This window comes from Tribolium castaneum, chromosome 1 (assembly GCF_031307605.1).
Source record: "Tribolium castaneum strain GA2 chromosome 1, icTriCast1.1, whole genome shotgun sequence".
In the NCBI taxonomy this organism is placed as follows: domain Eukaryota; kingdom Metazoa; phylum Arthropoda; class Insecta; order Coleoptera; family Tenebrionidae; genus Tribolium; species Tribolium castaneum.
In genome coordinates, this window is record NC_087394.1 from 7,666,976 (window position 1) to 7,688,248 (window position 21,273).

The 21,273-nt window shown below is 28.6% G+C and overlaps 2 protein-coding genes across 11 annotated transcripts in view; one reads left to right on the forward strand and one right to left on the reverse strand.

Moving 5' to 3' along the window:
- Nucleotides 1–21,273, reverse strand: part of Prp8 (pre-mRNA processing factor 8) — an 88,709-nt gene that overhangs the window by 30,894 nt on the left and 36,542 nt on the right. The gene's annotated exons all lie outside the window — the stretch shown is intronic.
- The window catches only part of LOC655232 (G-protein coupled receptor Mth2), a 60,085-nt gene that overhangs the window by 30,045 nt on the left and 8,767 nt on the right, over nucleotides 1–21,273 (forward strand). Inside the window, exon 1 of one of the 10 annotated variants that reach the window (XM_008192797.3) lies at nucleotides 1,261–1,675. The exons of 6 other annotated variants lie outside the window; for them this stretch is intronic. In XM_008192797.3, the coding sequence (XP_008191019.1) occupies nucleotides 1,279–1,675 (397 nt within the window). In that variant the 5' untranslated portion in view covers nucleotides 1,261–1,278. Of the gene's footprint in view, nucleotides 1–1,260; nucleotides 1,676–9,511; nucleotides 10,017–10,269; nucleotides 10,703–16,054; nucleotides 16,659–21,273 lie in introns of those variants that run through there. 3 more of the 10 variants (XM_008192789.3, XM_008192784.2, XM_008192772.1) reach the window with 3 other exon arrangements.

The following is a 21,273-nucleotide window of genomic DNA, read 5'->3' on the forward strand; positions in this document are numbered from 1 at the left end:
GACATTAACAATTATTGTTAATAACAAGACAAATATTTTCCCAGTGATCTTAATTATGCCGAAGATAAAGCCGCAAATTAATATTAGCCGAACCAACAGCGGAATTAATAGCTGAGTACCTGAAATGTTAGTAAATAAAACAATTTAAAAAAAGTTTAAAATAGAAAGTCTCTTTCGCACAAAAATTATATTAACTAATTTTACTTTGAAAAAATACTAAGTTAATAATAATTTGTTTTTAATTCATATTTATTTTTCTTTAAGAAATGGTTTGCTAAATTTTTGACTTAAAAAACCCAACATTTTCATTTAATTAACTTGAACATTTGTCAATGAATTAAATTTTTATTTCGTTTTCTGACAACCGGTTCCTAACGAAATTTATCTTGAAACTACGTCAAGTTTATTGAGGCGTCATTTTCACCTTGTTAGACTGTACATTGCGTTTCAAAAATGTGGAATAAAGTTCATGAAAAAAATTCTAGTACAGGTCGAATTTACCCACAAATAAAGATAATAACGATTATTATTGTTAAAAACAAGACAAATTATGCCAAAGATAAAACCACAAATTAATATTAGCAAAACCAACAACGGAATTAATTGCTGTGTACCTCAAATGTTAGTAAATAAGACAATTAAAAAAAAGTTTAAAATAGACAGAGCCTATTTCGTACAAAAATTACATTAATTAATTTTACTTTGAAAAAATAACTTAAAAAATCATAAAAAAATAAAAATCATAATTTTCTTTAAAAAATGGTTTGTTAAATTTTTCATTAAAAAAAAACAACATTTTCATTTAATTAACTTGACATTTGTCAATGAATTAAATTTTCATTAGACTTTTTGTAAACCGTTCCCTAAAGAAATGTATCTTGAAAGTACGTCATGTTTATTGAAGCCTCATTTTCACTTTGTACGACTGTACATTGCGTTTCAAAAATGTGGAATAAAGTTCTTGAAAAAAATTCTAGCACAGGTCGATTTTACCCAAAAATAGAGACAATAACAATTATTGTTAATAACAAGACAAATATTTTCCCAGTGATTTTAATTATGCCGAAGATAAAGCCGCAAATTAATATTAGCCGAACCAACAGCGGAATTAATAGCTGAGTACCTGAAATGTTAGTAAATAAGAAAATTGTTCAGGATTAGATATAGCATATTAGTGATATTCGTGATAAAGTAAACAAACGACGTTGCTCGAACAAAGCTTTTGATGAGTGAACGATTAAGCAGTCACTTGTAAGTATCGGCGTCATTAAACGCACAATGAATTTCGCTACGATCCTAATCTATCAGTTTCTCACTTGTATTTGTTTTGTGATCAGTGGAGTTGTAAACAGACAATGTTTAAAGAAGTGTTGTTCGAATGATTCGATTTTGTCGTCGGAAATCGGCCAATGTGCCAAAGCCAATGAAACCGTTCCAACTAACTACAAAAATGTTTGTTTGGTGTCTTCCACAAACTGCAAAAACAAAACCGTCATCCCAATCCCGGAAGAACACATCCAGATACTTGACAACAACACTCTCGTGTACGATTTTGAGCAACGCAAAGTGCTTTTGGACCCTGAGTCTTACTGCATCGATTTTTTGGACAGTGTGGTAAATCACACGGTTCTGGGGTGCTTTGACAGCCCCCAGAGCCAAAATATCAAAGAATTAGGTGAGACAACGACCTGTTCCCTTTCTGATTTTTGCAAGAGCAAAGTGCCCTTTGTTGTGAACATCGACAACTTTACGATTATTGAAAACAGTCTAAAATATTCGTTCTTCGGCCAGTTGACGCAATTTGACGAGTTTTGTATCAACCCAAGTGCAAGAACGGCGCTGGTGTGCATCTCAGTGCCAAAAAATGATCTCGCTAAGCTCTCACCTGGAGACGATTGCATAAGGAAGTGCTGTCCGCACGATTCGCTTATTTCCAATGTCACCAAAAATTGTGTTCAACTGAACCAAACTGTCCAATTGCCCTACGAGAACGTTTGTCGTGTGACCAAAAAAACGTGTTTTGGCGACAAATTCCCTGCGGAAATACCTCAAGAGTCGTTCACTATTGCCGAGAATTATGATTTGGTTTATACGTACAACGAGGTTTCGGTGATTTTTGCGAAAGACGACTACTGTTTAGACTTTACGAACCAAATGGAATTTCTCTCGGCGTTAGTTTGTGTTGAAAGTAACAATCCGGGAAATTCGGCTCCGATAGGTAATGTTTTTACGTTTATACATTAGTACAGATTAATACATACATCACTCAACATATTGTGATAACAGTTTTACAAACTTACATTTATTTTTAGTAAAATTACCATAAGGACCTGCGTAGAATAAAAGCATGGATCCAACTATGACATCCAAATATTTTAGTTTGATTTAAATATTCAAACAAACATTTCATTCGTAGTCGGTTTACAATAAGCGGTCTATATTTAACTGCTCTTATTTTTAAATTCTACCTGTATGCACACATTTTGATTACTTGATTAGTCACCAAAGCAGCAAAAAGTAGTGACACAGTTATTAACTAATAAACTTAAAAAAAAATTAAATTTGTAGCAGAGTGTAAACAGAGTACAAAAAATTGATGATAATTATTTTATGCAAAAATTTAAGGTATACATAAGGTTGGTTATCAATTTTCTTAAAAAAACATTTCTTGTAGGGAAAAGTCTGGAACGTAATTTTCACTGCAGTTTCCTAATTTCTCTTTTCTTTCATTATTTCGAAAAAAAATGTATTCGTATATTGTTTGTAATAACTAATAACTAAATAAGCCAAACATTCAAGAATAAATGACCTTTCAATATTTTTGTAAAAAATATATAATTATTCGTATCTTGGTAATGATTATTAACAATTTCGTTTTTATACTTATACAGGGTGAGCCTGCTAAAAGTATATTTTTATTGTATCTCAAAAACCCAGTCACATAGAAATGAGAGTTTTTTTTTCTTTATTATAAGTGTATTTTTTTCGGAATTTTTCTAATAATTTCCAATTAATAATAACTCGCTGCAAGAAATATTATTTCTTTCGTCTTATTTCTTATGTTAATTCCTAAGTTTTGTTTTGTACAAAGAAGTCCAAAAAAATGTTCGTATCTTGGTAATAATTATTAACAATTTCGTTTTTATACTTACACAAGGTGAGTCTGCTAAAAGTATATTTTTACTGTATCTCAAAAACCCAGTCACATAGAAATGACAGTTTTTTTCTTTATTATAAATGTATTTTTTTCGGAATTTTTCTAATAATTTCTAATTAATAATAACTCGCTGCAAGAAATATTATTTCTTTCGTCTTATTTCTTATGTTAATTCCTAAGTTTTGTTTTATGCAAAGAAGTCCAAAAAAATATTCGTATCTTGGTAATAATTATTAATAATTTCGTTTTTATACTTACACAGGGTGAGTCTGCTAAAAGTATATTTTTACTGTATCTCAACAACCCAGTCACATAGAAATGAGAGTTTTTTTTCTTTATTATAGATGTATTTTTTTCGTAATTTTTCTAATAATTTCTAATTAATAATAACTCGCTCCAAGAAATATTATTTCTTTTGTCTTATTTCTTATGTTAATTCCTAAGTTTTGTTTTGTGCAAAGAAGTCCAAAAAATATTCGTATCTTGGTAATAATTATTAACAATTTCGTTTTTATACTTATACAGGGTGAGTCTGCTAAAAGTATATTTTTACTGTATCTATAAAACCCAGTCACATAGAAATGACAGTTTTTTTTCTTTATTATAAATGTATTTTTTTCGGAATTTTTCTAATAATTTCTAATTAAATATTAACTCGCTGCAAAAAATATTATTTTTTTCGTCTTATTTCTTATGTTAATTCCTAAGTTTTTGTTGCAAAGAAGTCCAAAAAAATAGGTAAAAATTTTATATAAGGACCTATCGTTGTTTAGATTCAGAATAATATACTATAATTATACAATTTCTATAAATAAATATTATAGTATTTTTTATTTACCTGTGGTGACTAATAAAAACATTTTTATTACTTCTATTAACAAGCTAAAAGAAACGGAACTTAAATGTTTTTTGTGCAAAAATTCGAAAAAATTTCCGACTAGAACAAAAAAAATTTGTTGATTAATTGAGTCAAAGCTCAAGTTTAATTTGTATGCTAATTAGAATTTGATTTATATAAGTACCTATCGTTGTTTAGATTTAGAATAATATACTATAATTATACAATTTCTACAAATAAATATTATAGTATTTTTTATTTACCTGTGGTGACTTAAGTATATTTAATTAAATAATTTTAATTACAAGGAAAGATAAAAGAATTCTGAAAAAAATCACTTGCATCATAGAGTACTCTAATTAAGAGTGATTAATTAAAATTAAGTCACTGAAAAACATTTTTATTACTTCTATTAACAAGCTAAAAGAAACGGAACTTAAATGTTTTTTTGTGCAAAAATGCGTAAAAAAATTCCGACTAGAACCAAAAAAAATTAGTTGATTGATCGAGTCAAAGCTGAAATTTAATTTGTATAATTTGTATTCTAATTAGAATTTAATTACGATTAAATATTATATAAAAACTTAATTAACTTAATTAGTGATTAATTAATTGCTTGTTCAGTTAAATTTCTACAAAAGACTAATTAATCATCGCAAATTACAATTAGATGAATTAGTTTCTTTTAAGTATTTTTTGCTCAAAACCATAAAGTACAGAAGATCTAAGCATTCTAATAATGCAGTGATTTGAATTTTTTTTTATTCAAAAGGGCGCAAAAAGATGATTGAAAAAAAAAATTAAATAACACTTGCACGCGTTTGTAACTATGAAAAAACAGTTTTTTTTAAATAAATGTTCTGGTTAACTTGAGCTTTAGACCTTTTGTTACATTATCATTATCAACCCTCGCATTTGTCGTACCTACACAGGAACAAATAGGTGCATTTGCACAAATAAAGCCAATATAAATATACACATTCATATCAAAAATATCACGCTAACATATTGATTAAGGGAATGATTAAGAACAAATCTGATAACAATATGCCTGTTATTGTAATAGTTCCGTGAAATCTATACAGTGATATTACGCGCACTAAAATTTAATTTTATTAATTTGATAAGAGTTAATTAGTAAATAGACGTATTATGTCTACAATAATTAGGCCATTTTTTAACATTATCACGATTTCACTTTCTTTGTGAAATCTACAAAGCGGTCCTAACTAATTTTATTATAAAAATTAACAAAATGATGTTTCTTCAAAAAATTTATCAGAAGTTAAAACACAACAACTAGTGCCCTAATCATTTTAAAATAGCAATACATCAAAAGGTAATTTGTTATGGTCAAGTTTGTTTTGTAAATAACTAACGGTATATTTAAAATGGCAATTTGTGCTTCAAGTTTTTATTTCAGTTATAAAAAAAATTGTCTGTTCAACTGCTTCCGTTTTTTATTAAAAAATTAAACTGTAGTTCCAAACCGTACCATATGTAGTGCCTTTTTTATAAATTTATAATACAAAACAAATTAAATATCAATGTTTGTTGTAGGTGCATAATTATGTAGAAAGTACTAATTGAGTAAAATTGCAATAATTTACATACGAGTTTATTTAATAACTGATAAGATAAGGATATTAGATAAAGAAATTAGTTTTAATTCGTTTATTCATAATTTTCATTAATAATGTTTATGACGACGGTTATGCCAACAAATTAATTGTATTTGCAAAATAAAGTACCGTGGATATTATGTAATATTATATTTTTCAGATTTTATTATTATTTGTATAGTAGAACAAAGAACAAACTGAACCTACAAAATTATATTTCAAATTTTGAATTTTCTGAACTTTACAGTAACTAGTCTATTCTGTCTCAAATCAAATTTAAAGGACATTTAGCTTAGCCACGTCTTCACCCAAAGAATCACCGGATTTTTTTTTATTAAAAAATACCCAATTACCCTCAACATACAACAATTCTTCTATAGAAAAACATTTATTCATGCAATTTGTTTACAGTCAGATAATTTTAATCAAAACATGAGGGTTGCAGTCAAACGCAATTTTGAAAATTTTAATTAGTTAGCTCAACCGTCCTCATCGATGTTAAATACGCAATTGTCAATTACCTCAAACAAAACGAGCTAGATTTTCAAAAAAAATTTTTTTTTAAAATGAGAATCAACTTTTATATTTCACTTGGTTTAAAGTATTACATTTTTTTATAGGTAGGTAAGGTTTAGCATTCTTGTGAAAAAAAATTGCGACCCATATTTTACAAAAAATTCTAGAATTTTTTGGAAGTTTTGAATTAATCGAAATTGTTAAGCAGTATTTGGTCTTACTAACATTTGATGACGCAATTGAATTAAGATGGAATTAAGGGAATTAAGTTGGAAGTACATGAATTAATTTGGAATTATTCGGAGTAATCTGGAATTATTATGGATTATTGGAATTTCCGTGGAATTTTTTGGCGAATTTTTGATTAAATTTTCATAATATTTTTCGGTATATTTGGGATAATTGGGCATTTGTTACGTTTAAAAAAGTATTTTTAAGATTGTTTACTCAATTGCTTACAAGCATATACAATATAATGGAATTTGAACCATTTTCAGGCTAGTTTATAAGGAAGAAATTAACGAATTTTATTAACAAAAAATTTGGAATTAGTTTTGTTAAAATTCTTGCATTTTGAGTGAGTCAGAGATCGATTACTTGCCTTATTTTGACAGAAAATGACGATTGTTTACTAGTTTTGTTGAAATAATATCATTTCCAGCGACTCCCCACTTAAAAATGAGCTCCCACTTAAAAATGCTTTGGAATGACTCCTGGTTTTGGCCGAAAACCAAGATAAATTTCGACGAATTTTAAGCTGCTACTAGATGATTCCTTGTTTATAAACGAAAAGAAAATGGCTCCAAGTCGCATTATTTTGTTTAAAAACGACTTCCATAGAAAATTTTAATAAAATACACATTCATTTTTCAAGAATCCTCGCTTAAAAACGGTTCAAATCAACGAAAGTTCACTAAATCTTTAAACCAAATTTTGTGGAAGAACTATAATTTTCAACGATTTTTCACTTTCCATAAGTCAAACAAATCACTTACAGTGTTGGAATTAGATTTGTTAAAGTACATGATTTTTAAAAAATTCCTTGCTTTGATTGTCTCAATTATTTTCCACTGATATAGGGTGTATCAGAAATTCGTGCATTAATTTTAATAGGACAGAGCTCAGTAAATAAAACATTTTTTTATTTGTAATTTTTCAATAAAAAATAAGCTAAACACTAACCGGCTCGTTTACACAAAAAAGGGTAAAACAGTGAAAATATTAAATAAGAATTTTGCAAAATGTTATACAGAAAAGTTGTACTTGATGGGTTTTATTACGTAGTAAAATTATCAAACGTATATCTGATACACCCTGTACATAGATTTTCAAAAAAAAGAACCAAAACTTTTGAAATGGCTTAAACCGCGTTATTTTGACTTAAAACGACGATCTACTTTGTAGTTTTATTGAAATAAAATGTTTACTCGGTTAAGAACGGTTCAAATCAACGGAAAGTTCACCAAATATTAGTTTTTGACTAGGTTTTCGGTTAAAATAAAGCTATTTTGGTCGAAAACGAAGATTTAAACACTAAAATACTAATTTTGTGACAGGACCTTAATTTTATCGCTTCTAAACCAGCCGAATATCCCAAAAATTATTGTCAAAATAACGATTTTTTTAGTGATTTTGTCAAGAATAACTGACATTATTTAGCAGTATTTGGTATTATTACTGAATTATTAGTGGATTTTTTTGAAATTACTATGATGACGCAATTATTTTTAAATTTCAAAAATTAAAATGGAATTAGGGGTGTTAAGACAGAATTACACGAATTAATTTGGAATTTTTCGAAGTGATCTGTAATTACTATGGATTATAGGAATTTCCCTGGAATTTTTTGGCGAATTTTTTATTCAATTTTCATTTTTTTTTTGTATATCTGCGTTTCATTGGGCATGTGTTACGCTTTGCTTAAGAGTAAATATAACACCATTTCCAGGCTTGTTTATAAGGAAGAAATTAAGGTATTTTAACGGAAAATAGAGCGTTTAAAACACTAAAATTGCCTTGTACATAACCGGGAATTTTTGGGATTGGTTTTGTTAAAATTCTTGCATTTTCACTGAGTCCGAGATTGATTCTTTGCCTTATTTTGACAGAAAATGATGATTTTTCGCTAGTTTTCCAGCGTCTCCTCACTTAAAAATGTGCCCAAGCGCTTTGGAATGACTCAATGAAAATCAAGATCAATTTGACGAATTTTAAGCTGCTATTAGATGATTCCTTGTTTATAAACTAAAAGGAAAATGGCTTTTTTTGCTTGAAAACAACGATTTTTATAGAAAATTTTTAAAATTTACTTTCATTTTTCACAAATCCTTGCTACAAACCGGTTCAAATCAAATTCAAATTTTGTGGAAGAACTATAATTTTCTACGATTTTTCACTTTTCCCAAGCCAAATAGCTTGTCTCATATCCTTTCACTGACAGTTTTCGAATTGGATTTGTTAAAATACATGCTTTTTAAAAAATTCTTTGCTTTGATTGCAAATCAACGGAAAATTCACCAAATATTCGTTTTTGACTATGTTTTCGGTTAAAATAAAGCTATTTTGGTAGAAAACGAAGATTTAAACACTAAAACACTAATTTTGTGAAAGGACCTTTCCTCGCTTGTAAATCAGCCAAATATCCCAAGAATTATTGTCAAAATGACGATGTTTGTTATGATTTTGTCAAGAATAACTATTTTTGCATCTGCTGTGCTGAAATACGCGAATTTTCAACAAAAGGAACCATAAACTTTTGGATTATCTCAAATCGCCTCCTTATTTTGCCAAAAAACCGATGATTTACTGAGTAGTTTTTGTTGAAATAAAATTACTTTCAACAACTTCTCACTGAATGCTTTAAAATCGTCTTGTTTTGCCGAAGACGATGATGTTTTTACTAATGGTGTTAAAATAAGTTAATTTTCGACAATTCCTCGTTTATAAACCTAACAGCTTAAGTCGTACTTTGTTTAAAAACGATGATTTTTCAACAAGTCTTGTTAGAAATAACTCGATTTTTCATTATTTCTCGCTCATCAACGGACCAAGTCCACGTATAGTTTACACCTCGTAAAGAATCTTTTAAATCGTCATCATAATACAACCTTATAACTGCATGTATTGCTCAGTCTGTTTTTTAAACTATATAATTTATTACCAAAGTTTATTAATAGTTTGCCTATAAATTAGCCCACGTTACCTCTGTTTGCAGCACGCAAATAAAGAATATTTGCGATGATTAACACTCCACAAATTCATTATTTGGAGAAACAGAAAACCATTACCACTTCTATAAATATTTATCCCACAATGAAGTCAATCCAACAAGATAATTGAATTTGTTAGATCATTCAGTCGGTGCCTTTTAACAAGTTCACGTATTTTCTCCCGTGTATCTTATCTAATCTATTGTAAAGCATCGTCTAACGTGATCTCGTTTCAGTAACGAACGAATTTCAACTCAAAATGGGTGCTAGTAACTTAAAGTTTGTTATTTTCGTACTGTTTAAAGTTACCTTGATTTGTGCCAGTGAAACAGACTGTGAAACCAACAAGTGTATCAGAAAATGTTGCGCCGACGACGAATTTCTGAACTTTGATAAAAGTTCCCTAAAATGTGACCTAAACTTTGGGAAATCCCTACGCGATTTGGCGAATATTTCCCTGTATCAAATAATTCACGGGAAAACTTGTGACCCAGAACTGATGAAAATACCCCTTGACGGTGTAGATATGCCCTTTACTTTGGACGGGAATAAAGTGTTGTGGGAAAATATGGAATTTAATCACACAACTTCTTGCATTGATGTTTATGGGGATAAAGTGGTGGCGCTTGTTTGCACGTTAGGGGATGAAGAAGAACAACTCATGGCAGCTATAGGTATTAATTGCTTTGACGTTTTAGTGTTTGTTTAAGGTATGACAAAGCGGAAAAAACTGTTAGAGAGTTCTAGGAATGTTAAACAAACCCTGCAAGGATGTTTAAATTGTATTAAAAATATGAGATTAAATATTTAGAATAAAAAGTTGATAATTATTAAGTAATAAAACTGAAGGCCACACATTAAGGGATCAAATTACCTAAAATGTTACAAGCTCCATTAGTAAACAACCAGTGTCTGTTTCATGTCGTCTGAACATTTAATCAAATGGCCATTTGTGCGTTCTTGGTGCTTTTTCTCCTAAATTCATTTACAATAACTTGTGGCGATAAATTTGATCCGTCAAGTGTTGTATGGAAGTGTTGTCCTTCAGGCCAGCAATTTGTTAATAAAAAGTGCAAAAACGTGGGTGATGATGCCGATGCTAATTTAGTTAAAACAGCCAAGCTTCCGCATTCGGCACATGTGACAATTCGGAGCAATTATTGTGATGTTAGTAGCAAAATTCTGTTCGTGATAAATGAAGATGAAGAGGAATGCAGTGTTCGGTGGAACAACAAATTGTACTACAGACAGGAGTTTTTGGATTATTTTTGTGTGGATTATAACGCTGATAATGGAGGTTTACGAGTGTTGGTGTGCGAGGATAAAGTATCAGAATACGAATCGTCCTTTACTACGTTTGGTAAATGTTGAAATTACCTATGGACGTCGCTTTTTTTCGGGACTTAATGACAAATTGTCTTATCTCGTTTCCGGAAAAAAAATATAGCGAGAATACTTATTTATCTAATCTAATCTTCCTGTTAAGACATGCCTTTTGTAAGTCGGGGATCAGTCATATTTGTAACTTATGGAGTGCAATATGTCCAAATTAAAGTATTGTGTAGTTACGTTTTGTGAAATATTAATTCTTGCGGTTGCTCATCTACAAGCTGCAAGAAATACTACAGTTTTCAACATAATTGATCCAAAACCTAATAGCAACACAACGGATCCATCAATAGAGAAAATAGCTCTTTTCCACTCTGTTGGTAATACATACAATACTGTGCACAATACTGTAATTTAAAAAAATATATTGAATAATTTTTATCACTTCATTTGATTTTATCTGATCCAGATATTATTATTTAGCATAGAAAAACCACTTTTAAAACAAATACACAAAATTGTGACTCCTGGACTATCAAGCAACCTTGCATGTTACCTCCCACCAGATTTTTGAGATATTACTGACCATGGGATGTAATAACGAATTTCTCACTTTTATTAACAATAATTCGGCATATCTTATTTAAAATTCACTAGTTTTTCGACTCCACAAAAGTTTGATACATTACTGTTTAAGTTTTTACAGTCGAAGGTTCTTTTGGTAAGCCCTGGTTTCAGCAAAAATCAGGAAAATTTTCGGATGATTTGACTAAAAACGAGCCAATGCCAAAATATTTGGTCCTAAAAAGTTATTGATTCATTCGATACTTTTTTTAGAGTTAAAAGCCCTTTGAAAAAGCTTTGTTTTTTGAGAAATATTTTGAGAAAATTTCAAAAATCTTTAAAATGAATGTCGGTTTATTATTTTTTTACAGTCGAAGGCTTTTGTGAGTGAGCGTTGTTTTCAGTAATGATGAGGAAAATTTTACGGATGATTAGCCCAACAATTAAAATTCGTCTAAAAACGAGCCAAAGCAGAAAGATTTTGAAAAAAAAAGAACAAATTCATTAAAGCTTTAAGAAGTGATTGTCAACTAATTAGTTTTTTTTATTACAGACGAAGTCTTTTTAAATTCGTCCAAAAATAATTCGTAATAAAATAATAAATTCTTCTGAAAATGCCAAAATATTATTTTGAGAAAACCACAAAAATCACTAAAGCAATAAGTGATTGCCGGTTTATTATTTTTTTATAGTCGAACTCGAAAGCTTTTATTATGAAGTTTTGTTTTCAGTAAAATCAGGAAATTTTTTATAGATAATGTGTTCAAAATAATAATTCGTCCTGAAACGAGCCAAAAGCAAAATATTCTGAAAAAAAAAACAAAAAAACTCATTTTAACCCTAAAAAGTTTTTTGAGAAAACAAACCACAAAAATCATTACAATGATTGTCGGTTTTTTAATTATTTTTACAGTGGAAGGCTTTTGTGAAAGAGCGTTGTTTTCATTAATGATCAGGAAAATTTTACGGATGATTAGCCCAACAATTAAAATTCGTCTAGAAACGAGCCAAAGCAGAAATATTTTGAAAAAAAAAACAAATTCATTAGTCCTAAGAAGTGATTGCCAACTCATTAGTTTTTTTATTACAGTCAAAGGCTCTTTGAATAAGTTTTATTTTCGTCTAGAAACGAGCCAAAGCAGAAATATTTTGAAAAAAAAACAAATTCATTACAGTCCTAAGAAGTGATTGCCAACTCATTAGTTTTTTTATTACGGTCAAAGGCTCTTTGAATAAGTTTTATTTTCAAGCAAAAAAAAATAATTTAAGAATAAATAGCCTCAAAATGAACCATTTCCAAAATATTATCACTTCACTGTTTTTTACAGTCAAAGGTTTTTGTGAATAAGCTTTGTTTTCAGTAAAAATCAGTAAAAATCTTTATGAAGGATTCGCCCAAAAATAATTCGCCCAATAAAATCATAAATTCTTCTGAAAATGCCCCAATATTATTTTGAGAAAACGACAAAAAATACTAAAGCAATAAGTAATTGCCTGTTCATTATTTTTTTACAGTCGAAAGCTTTTGTTATGAAGCTTTGTTTTTAGTAAAAATCAGGAAAACTTTGCGGATAATTTGTTCAAAAATAATAATTCGTCTTGAAACGAGGTAAAGGCAAAATATTCTGAAGAAAAACAAAAATTTTTTTCAGCCCTAAAAAGTTATTGTCAATTCACTAGTTTTTTTGTTACAGTCGAAGGCTTTTGAGAAGAAGCTTTGTTTTCAGTAAAAATCAGGAAAACTATACGGATGATTTGTCCAAAAATAATAATTCATCTAGAAACAAGCCAAATCCAAAATACTGAAAAAATAATTACAGCCCTAAGAAGTGATTGTCAATTCACTAGTTTTTTTTGTTACACTTGAAGGGCCTTTGAATGAGCCGTGTTTCCAGGAAAATATTATGGACTCCTTTGCTTTGCAGTCAAAAGCCCTTTTAATTTAATTTGCTTAAATTAAAAACAAACCAGTGTTAAAATATTTTAAGAAAATAAAAAAATTCATTAAAACCTTAAGAAGTGATTGTCGGTTCACAATTTTTTGTAGTTGAAGGTCCTTTAAATAAGCTTTATTTTGAGCAAACCTTAGAAAAAGTATACGAATGATTCGTCTAAAAAAACGACCAAAACGATCAGAAGATTTTAGGAAAATATTTTGTAAAAAAATGTGCATTATTTGACCCACGTCAACATCGACAATTAATAAAATAGTTTCTAATTTCCAATAGATTATTAACAATGTGGACTGAACCCTTATATTGTTTTCTTTAAAATAGTGGAACTTCTGTTTTCATAGTTCTTAGTTCAATGTTTTAAGAAAATCGAAAATTTCGTTATTACACTAGGAAGTAATTGCCAATATACAATTTTTTTTACACTAGAAAGCCCTTTAACTAAGCTTTAGTTTCAACAAAAATCAGAAAATTTTTATGGATGATTCGCCTAAAAATGATTCTGTTAGAAGTATTTGTTGGTTCGCTATTTTTTTATGGTAGAAGACTGTAAGCTTTGCTTTCGGCATAAATCAGAAAATTTTACCAATGACACTCATCTAAAGACGAGCCAATGCTAAAATATTCTGAGAAAACCAAAAAATTATTATGGCCCTAAAAGGTGATTGTCAATTCACTATTTTTCTGTTATAGTAGAAGACCCATTGGCAAAAAAGATACGAATTTTTCTCTAAAAATTATTTGACCATTATTGTCAATGCCAAAATATTTATTTTGAAGAAATAAAAAAAATTTAGAAGTAATTTGCCACAGTTCACTATAGATAAAGGCCTTTTTAATAACGAATTAATGCCAAAATATTTTGAAAAAAAAAATTTTTTGTTATAGTCTAAGGCCCGTTGTATAAAATTTGTTACAGGCAAAAATAAAAAATAGCTTACGATTTTTTCGTCTAAATAATAAAAATTTAAAAATTTGGAAATTTTTTATTGTTAACTTAAAAACCACCAAACTAATATAAAAATATTTTGAATAAAACGAAAAATTCATTACGGCTTTAACAATAATTGCCAATTCGCAACCTTTTTACAATCGAAGACCCTTTGAATAAACTTTGTTTTCAGTAAAAGTATTAATCTTTAAATTATTGTCTGCAAACAAACCAATGCTAAAATACATGTTTTGAAAAAATCAAAAAATTCATTAAAGCCTAAAAGCCAATAAACGCCGAAAGAAACCAAAAAATTCGTTACTGCCCTAAAAGTGATTGCCAATATTCTTTTTTTTTTTCAATCGAAGGCCCTTTAACTAAGCTTTAGTTTCAACAAAAATCAGAAAATTTTTATGGATGATTATTGATTGACAATGACTCATCTATAGACGAGCAAATGCTAAAATATTTTGAGAAAACCAAAAAATTATTATGGGCCTAAAAAGTGATTGTCAATTCACTATTTTTCTGTTACAGTAGAAGACCTATTGGCAAAAAAGATACGAATTTTTCTCTAAAAATTATTTGACCATTATTGTCAATGCCAAAATATTTTGAGGAAACAAAAAAAATTTTAAAGGGATTTGTCACAGTTCACTATAGATAAAGGCCTTTTTCTTCAAATTACAGATGAATCACATAAAAAAGGTTCATCTAATAAAGAACTAATGCCAAAATATTAAAAAATTTTTTTTTGTTATAGTCGAAGGCCCGTTGTATAAAATTTGTTTCAGGCAAAAATAAAAAATAGCTTACGATTTTTTCGTCCAAATAGCCTTTTTGAATAAGCTTTGTTTTCATCAAAAATTAGGTAGTTTTTTATTATTAACTTAAAAACTACCAAACTAATGCAAAAATATTTTGAATAAAACGAAAAATTCATTACGGCTTTAACAATGATGAATAAACTTTGTTTTCAGTAAAATTTCACAAAAAAAATTCATCTTTAACTTATTGTCTACAAACAAACCAATGCTAAAATACATGTTTTGAAAAAAACAAAAAATTCATTAAAGCCTAAAAGCCAATAAACGCCAAAAGAAACCAAAAGATTCGTTATTGCCCTAAAAGTGATTGCCAATATTCTTTTTTTTTGTCGAAGGCCCTTTAACTTAGCTATATTTTCAACAAAAATCAGAAACATTTCACAAATTCTAATGCTCTAGTTTGTTAGTTTACAATTTTTTTGTAGTCCAAAATATTTTTGTTTATTAAAGCTCTAAGAAAATATTTTATAAAAAAATGCCTTGTATTATTTCTTCTCTCAGATAAAAGTAGAAAAAGCAGGAAACTATAATGTCAAAACTACTTAAACAGAAGTTATTTCTAGTTAAAATATCGAAAATAAAAAATGATTGAGTTCCGATTTGTCATTCCACAGGTTGTTCTTGACCTATTACCGAATTTCCGAAATTTCTTCTCACGATTTAAATGAAGTTACTAATTTTATTACCAATTAATTTTTAATTAACATTATCATTAAATATTATTGATCTTATCGGTTACTTGCCTTGACTGAAATTATTTTTTACTTTTGTAACAACGATTTTAACACCAGAAACAATACTTAGGATTAGTTAAACTAGGCCAAATAAACCTCACACTTTGTAGGTCAGAATATAAACAGAATACTATAAAATAGAATCAATACAAACGATTTGATTAAGAGACGATGGATTTTTTAAACAAAACCATTAAAAAAAACAACATTACATAACGACGAATTAATTTAGGATAAATATTTGTTTACAGTTTTTCCGTTTAAGTGTCGTCGGAAAAATAATAATGTGGCACTCAATCCAATCTAATCTTCGTCCGCACTCGTCAAATATCGTAGATTTTTTGAATCGGCTTTTAAAAAACGTGCTTGTTTCAGTCACCTGTAGATCAGATATGTGGAGGCACAGATAGTTGTTTACCAAACAGTGAGAGAAGAGAGTGGACAGTTTGAACAATGTATCAGTGCGTTTATCACGCGGCTTTGCTCTTCTTCCTTGCACAAATCCAAAAAACCTCGACTTTTGATTTCTGTGATACTAAAAGTGCAATCTTAAGCAACACCACATCCTATTCCTACAAAGGCCAACAAGAGGAAAACTGCAACTGTGTGCGGAGAACTTCTTGTTTGCGAAAATGTTGTGCGGTGGGATTTTACGCCAGCAAAGGAGTGTGTCTTCGTTATGATAATCCGGATTTTGTTTTGAACATTCCGGTTTACGATGGGAAAAAATTCGTGCGCAATGCGAACGCTGATACGAACGTTTTGGCGGGAGTTATGAGCTGTGATTTTTTCATTTTCGAATCGAACGAAAAGGATTGGTTTTATCCGCAGGACAAGGGGGGGATTTTAACGTCCGAGTACGGTTTAGTGGAAAATGATTTTTACTGTGTTGATGATTTTAAGGATAAGGGGTTGGCTGCGTTTATTTGCTATGATAGGGTCACCACGGAAGCCACCTCTCGAAAAATATACGCTGCAGGTATTCATATTTTAATTTGTTACTGTCGGCATAAAGTGTAGGGAAATCCATTAGCAAGGCATACAACTTTTGATTGGTAAATAATTACTTTACGTAATAACAGCACGTTTGTGGAAATTTGCATATTAATTGGCCTATTTTAAGACATATTGTGGCTAGAAAATGGGGCAAAGTCGGCGGCTTTTTCTGTCGTTGGTTTGTAAACACTGAAAGATTTTTAACAGCTGCAAGAGTTTCAAAACGTAATAGAAGCCAGACGACTAGCGACATATTTGCACTTTCGTTAATTACGTAAGTGCCGTTTATTTTCCGCTGATCAGTCTGGCAATAAAAAGTCCACTGGGAATCAATGGAAACGTATTAACTAATTTAGTAAATGTGTTAATCCCATATTGGCTCCTATTCACACTTAATGAGACAAGTATGTTATTTTTAGAAAATTATTTACGCAAAATTCATTAAATATTTTATTATTATTTTTGTGTACTATTTTTGGTTTCATTAATATACCAAAATTAGTTTCACAGCAAAATTTTCAAAACAAAGCTCTAAAAGTATGGTCACTTTTCACAACAATCAATTTTTTAACGGACTCGATAATTTACTAAGATTTCTACAATTCCTTACAATAAATTTTAGAAATGTTAATTAATCGAAATTTTATGATTCCTAGAGTCATTCTAAAACAAATGGTAAATGATGTTTAGGGTAAAAATTAAAAGTAAATTACGTTTATTTGGTTTTATTTTTTTTTATTTGAGAAAACTAGAGAATATTTACTACCAAACGCCGTGTGATTTTTTGTTTTAAAAATTAAAATATACTGTGTGTGTGTAAATTAAAAAGTAAATTTTGTACACCCATTCTTAAAAATTTCTGATAAAAATGATTCTAGTAGTTATAAATATTTGAATTACTCGATAAGACTATTTACTTTGTATTTTTATCAATTGTTACTCTAAAAAAAAACGGTTCACTTCTTGAATAATAATGCCGATCTTCATTGAGATGGAAAGTTTTTTTCCTGTTTGTAAAATGTACGTGATTAAATACGCCATGAGTTGTACATTATTTTAAAAAAGACAAGTTTATCACAAACTTTTACCTAGAAATTTAAAATATCTCCTTACAAAATTATTATGAACAATGAAGCATACTTGAGGATTATTTTTATGAATATAAAAAATTTAACCGGGTTCTAGTTCAGGATTCAAAGGTAAAATTTTGGTTGAAATTTAACTTAATACTTGGATTTTTACCGTGCACTGAACGTTTATTCCTATATTAGAATATTTATTTATTCTTTTAATTTGTTTCTCCCTAACTACTTTATGATTCACAATTTTTATTATCAAAGTTCTACTATTCATGCTGATAATAGTGATAATGCTCAAATCAAAGTTTATATCTGTTTTTTTTTCGTTTTTTAACACTTAAAATAGAACACCAAATATTTCATCATGTTACACTTTATAGATTCATAACTATTCACAAAAATAGTAGATTTTTTTCAGTGCAATTTCTTACTTAAATTACTTTTACTTACGTTTTTGCTTAAGTTTTTGTTTACATTTCACCGTTTTCCTGTATAATATAATTTAATTTTCATTTGATTATTCAAAATTATATTTTCAATAACAGGTCAGGACTACTTTAGTTTGTAATAACAACTCAAAATCTAGTCGTGATAGAAGTTTCAACTGATGTGTGATCGTTTACCTTAAATAAACAAATAAAAAACTATTAAAAAATAGTAAAAAAAATAGAGATAGTAAAACTACTGGAAAAAAAATGTCGTCTAGTGTTATTTTTGTAAAGAGAATTTGTAATAAGCGTTTTGATTATATTTGGTATGTGATTACTAATATTATAATTTATATTCTAAATTTTTTTCTTGACTGCCACACAAGAAAACAATTTTTCGAAAGCATTAAATACAAGGTAATTATAATAAAAATAACTCTGCCATCAGGAAGATATATACTAATATACCAAAAAATTCCACGTCTTATTGTAAAAAATCATTAGAACTGACAGGTTTGATAAATACCAACAATATTCTTGAGGTTACTAACTTATAAATATTTCAGAAAGAATCTGTAGATATTCGTAATTTATTGTTGTAAAATCACTAATCCTCTCAAAAGGTTGCTGTCTATTCTGCTCAAAATTTCCTTCGTTCTATATTAAAATATTGCCAAAAAGTATATTTGTATTTGTAGGAAGAGTAATAAATAATTCCTTACAACAGTACCACTCATTTATTAATAATAATAATAATAATAATAATAATAATAATAATAATAATTTATTTCTATCAATTTATACAGATGTAACAAAATTGATACGAAAAACGGCAGTATTATACACAGAAATAACAATAACATAAAAATAATTTTAAGACATTAGTCAAAAAACCTGTCTATTATAGAATTCATTTAAAGTATATGGTTCGAGATCCAAAATGTAGTCAAATATTTTCTTTTTAATTAAATTTAAATTACAAGGTGTACGTAGATGCACAGGTAAACTATTGTATAGTTTTATTCCTGCATAATGAGATTTTTTTTCCGTCAGCGTAAGTTTGTGTCTTGGATACTCTAAGTCTACTTTGCGAATGTTGTACTTATGGTCGTTAGTGACATTAAATAGTAGATTCTGTTTAAAGAAAAATAAAAGTAATCTATAAATGTATAAACCAGTTACTGTCAAGAAGTTATTGCTTTTAAAGATGTTCCTGTTTCATTATATTTTAAGTTAAACATAGTTCTCATGACTTGTTTTTGAGCAACAAATACTTTTGATATCCTTCCGCTTTGCCCCCAAAATATTATACCGTAGCTTAGTAATGATTGAAAATTTGCGAAGTATATTATTTTTAGTTGTTCAATGTTAATGTATTTTTTTAAAACACGTATTGTAAAATGTATTGAGTTTAATTTTTTTAATAAATTATCTACATGATAAGTCCAGCTTAACTTATGGTCAATGCATATTCCCAGAAAATTAGTTTTCTCTATTAATTCAATTTCTTTAGATGATATTACAATTTATTCGGTTTCTCTGTATTCTTGTGATTACATATTGCAAAATGAATGCTGTAGGTTTTTTCAAAATTTAACACTAATTTATTTTTTTTAGTCCAGTTTATTACCTTATTCATGCATATCTTTGCTTCTTTCATTGCATCTGTCATATTTTCACCCCAAATTTAGATGTTTGTGTCATCAGCAAAGTTAACTGCACTATTGTTGTCTGAGACTGTTAAATGTTTAACAGGTCGTTTATATAAATTACGAAAAATAAAGGCCCTAGTATACTACCTTGAGGTACACCTTGTTTAATTAGAAGTTTATTTGATGTATAAACAGTACTGTTTTTTGTTATTGTGACCTGCTGATACCTATTATTAAGATAAGATGTGATCAACTTTAACATAATTCCTCTTATGCCGTATTTCTTTAATTTACTTTTTAGGATGTTATGATTTAGGCAATCGAAGGCTTTGGAGAAATCTAAGAAAATTCCAAGAACCACCTTTTTTCTTCTAATTTATCTAACAGAACATTAGTGAAGCTAAATATAGCTGAGTCAACAGATTTCCCTTTAATGTACCCGTGTTGGGATGAATTCAGTAGTTGAAATTTCATTAAAAAGTTAGTAATTCTGGAAGATATAACAGTTATTATAGATACTTGTACGCAGAAAAGTGTTTGTCAAATTCATTTACGAGTTGAAACTAAGTAGGTTTTTCCTGCCAACAATAAAATTTTCAAATAAAATATTTTGGACTATTAATAAGTAGTAGTATCGTTCAGTTTATATGGACACATTAACATGGAAACTATTTTAAAACAAACATGAATATATAAAAATATAATTGACGAGGTGTTTTTAATAAAACTCGTAATGTTTTTATCGTTTCCGTTATTATCAATTACCTTTAAACCCATAAACAAATTATTTTAAAACGTTTTTACTGTCCTTTTTATTTAATTACTCAAGTGTTAATGACAAATCTTGATAAAATGTGATTAACATGCGATGAGTTCAGGTGTACGCGTTAAAAACGTACTCTTTAAACTAATTGATTGTATTAAATCCCTCTGTCTTGAGAAAATACATTTTTAGTTAGTGGAAGGCGTTCAGCTCTATTAATAATTTCGGGATTAATTTTAAAATAGAATTTTTGCGTAAAATAAAACCCACTTAATTTACGCTGGGAAACGGAAACTTTTAATAATCGACAAAATTTCGAGGTAAATCAACTGGTTGGGTGATATTTGGGAAAAACGTGTTTGGGTTGGTATGTAAATAAATCTCTGTGTTTTTTATTACGATTTTATGACGTTGTAATTAAAACAAGGTTACTATAAATGGAATTACCTTTATGAATTTCCCGATAATAACATCTAAATATAATTTTATATATTTTTTTATCAAGAAAGCATTTTTTCTCGAGGTGCAAAGTACATCACGATGAGAACAATTAAACTGCTGTCGTAGATGACTAATAAGTGTAAATACAATTAGAGTTGTAATTTCCTTGATAAAGTCCTTGTAAATAAATGTCCAAGCATCGTTGAAAACATTTTAGATAGACACTAAAAAACAG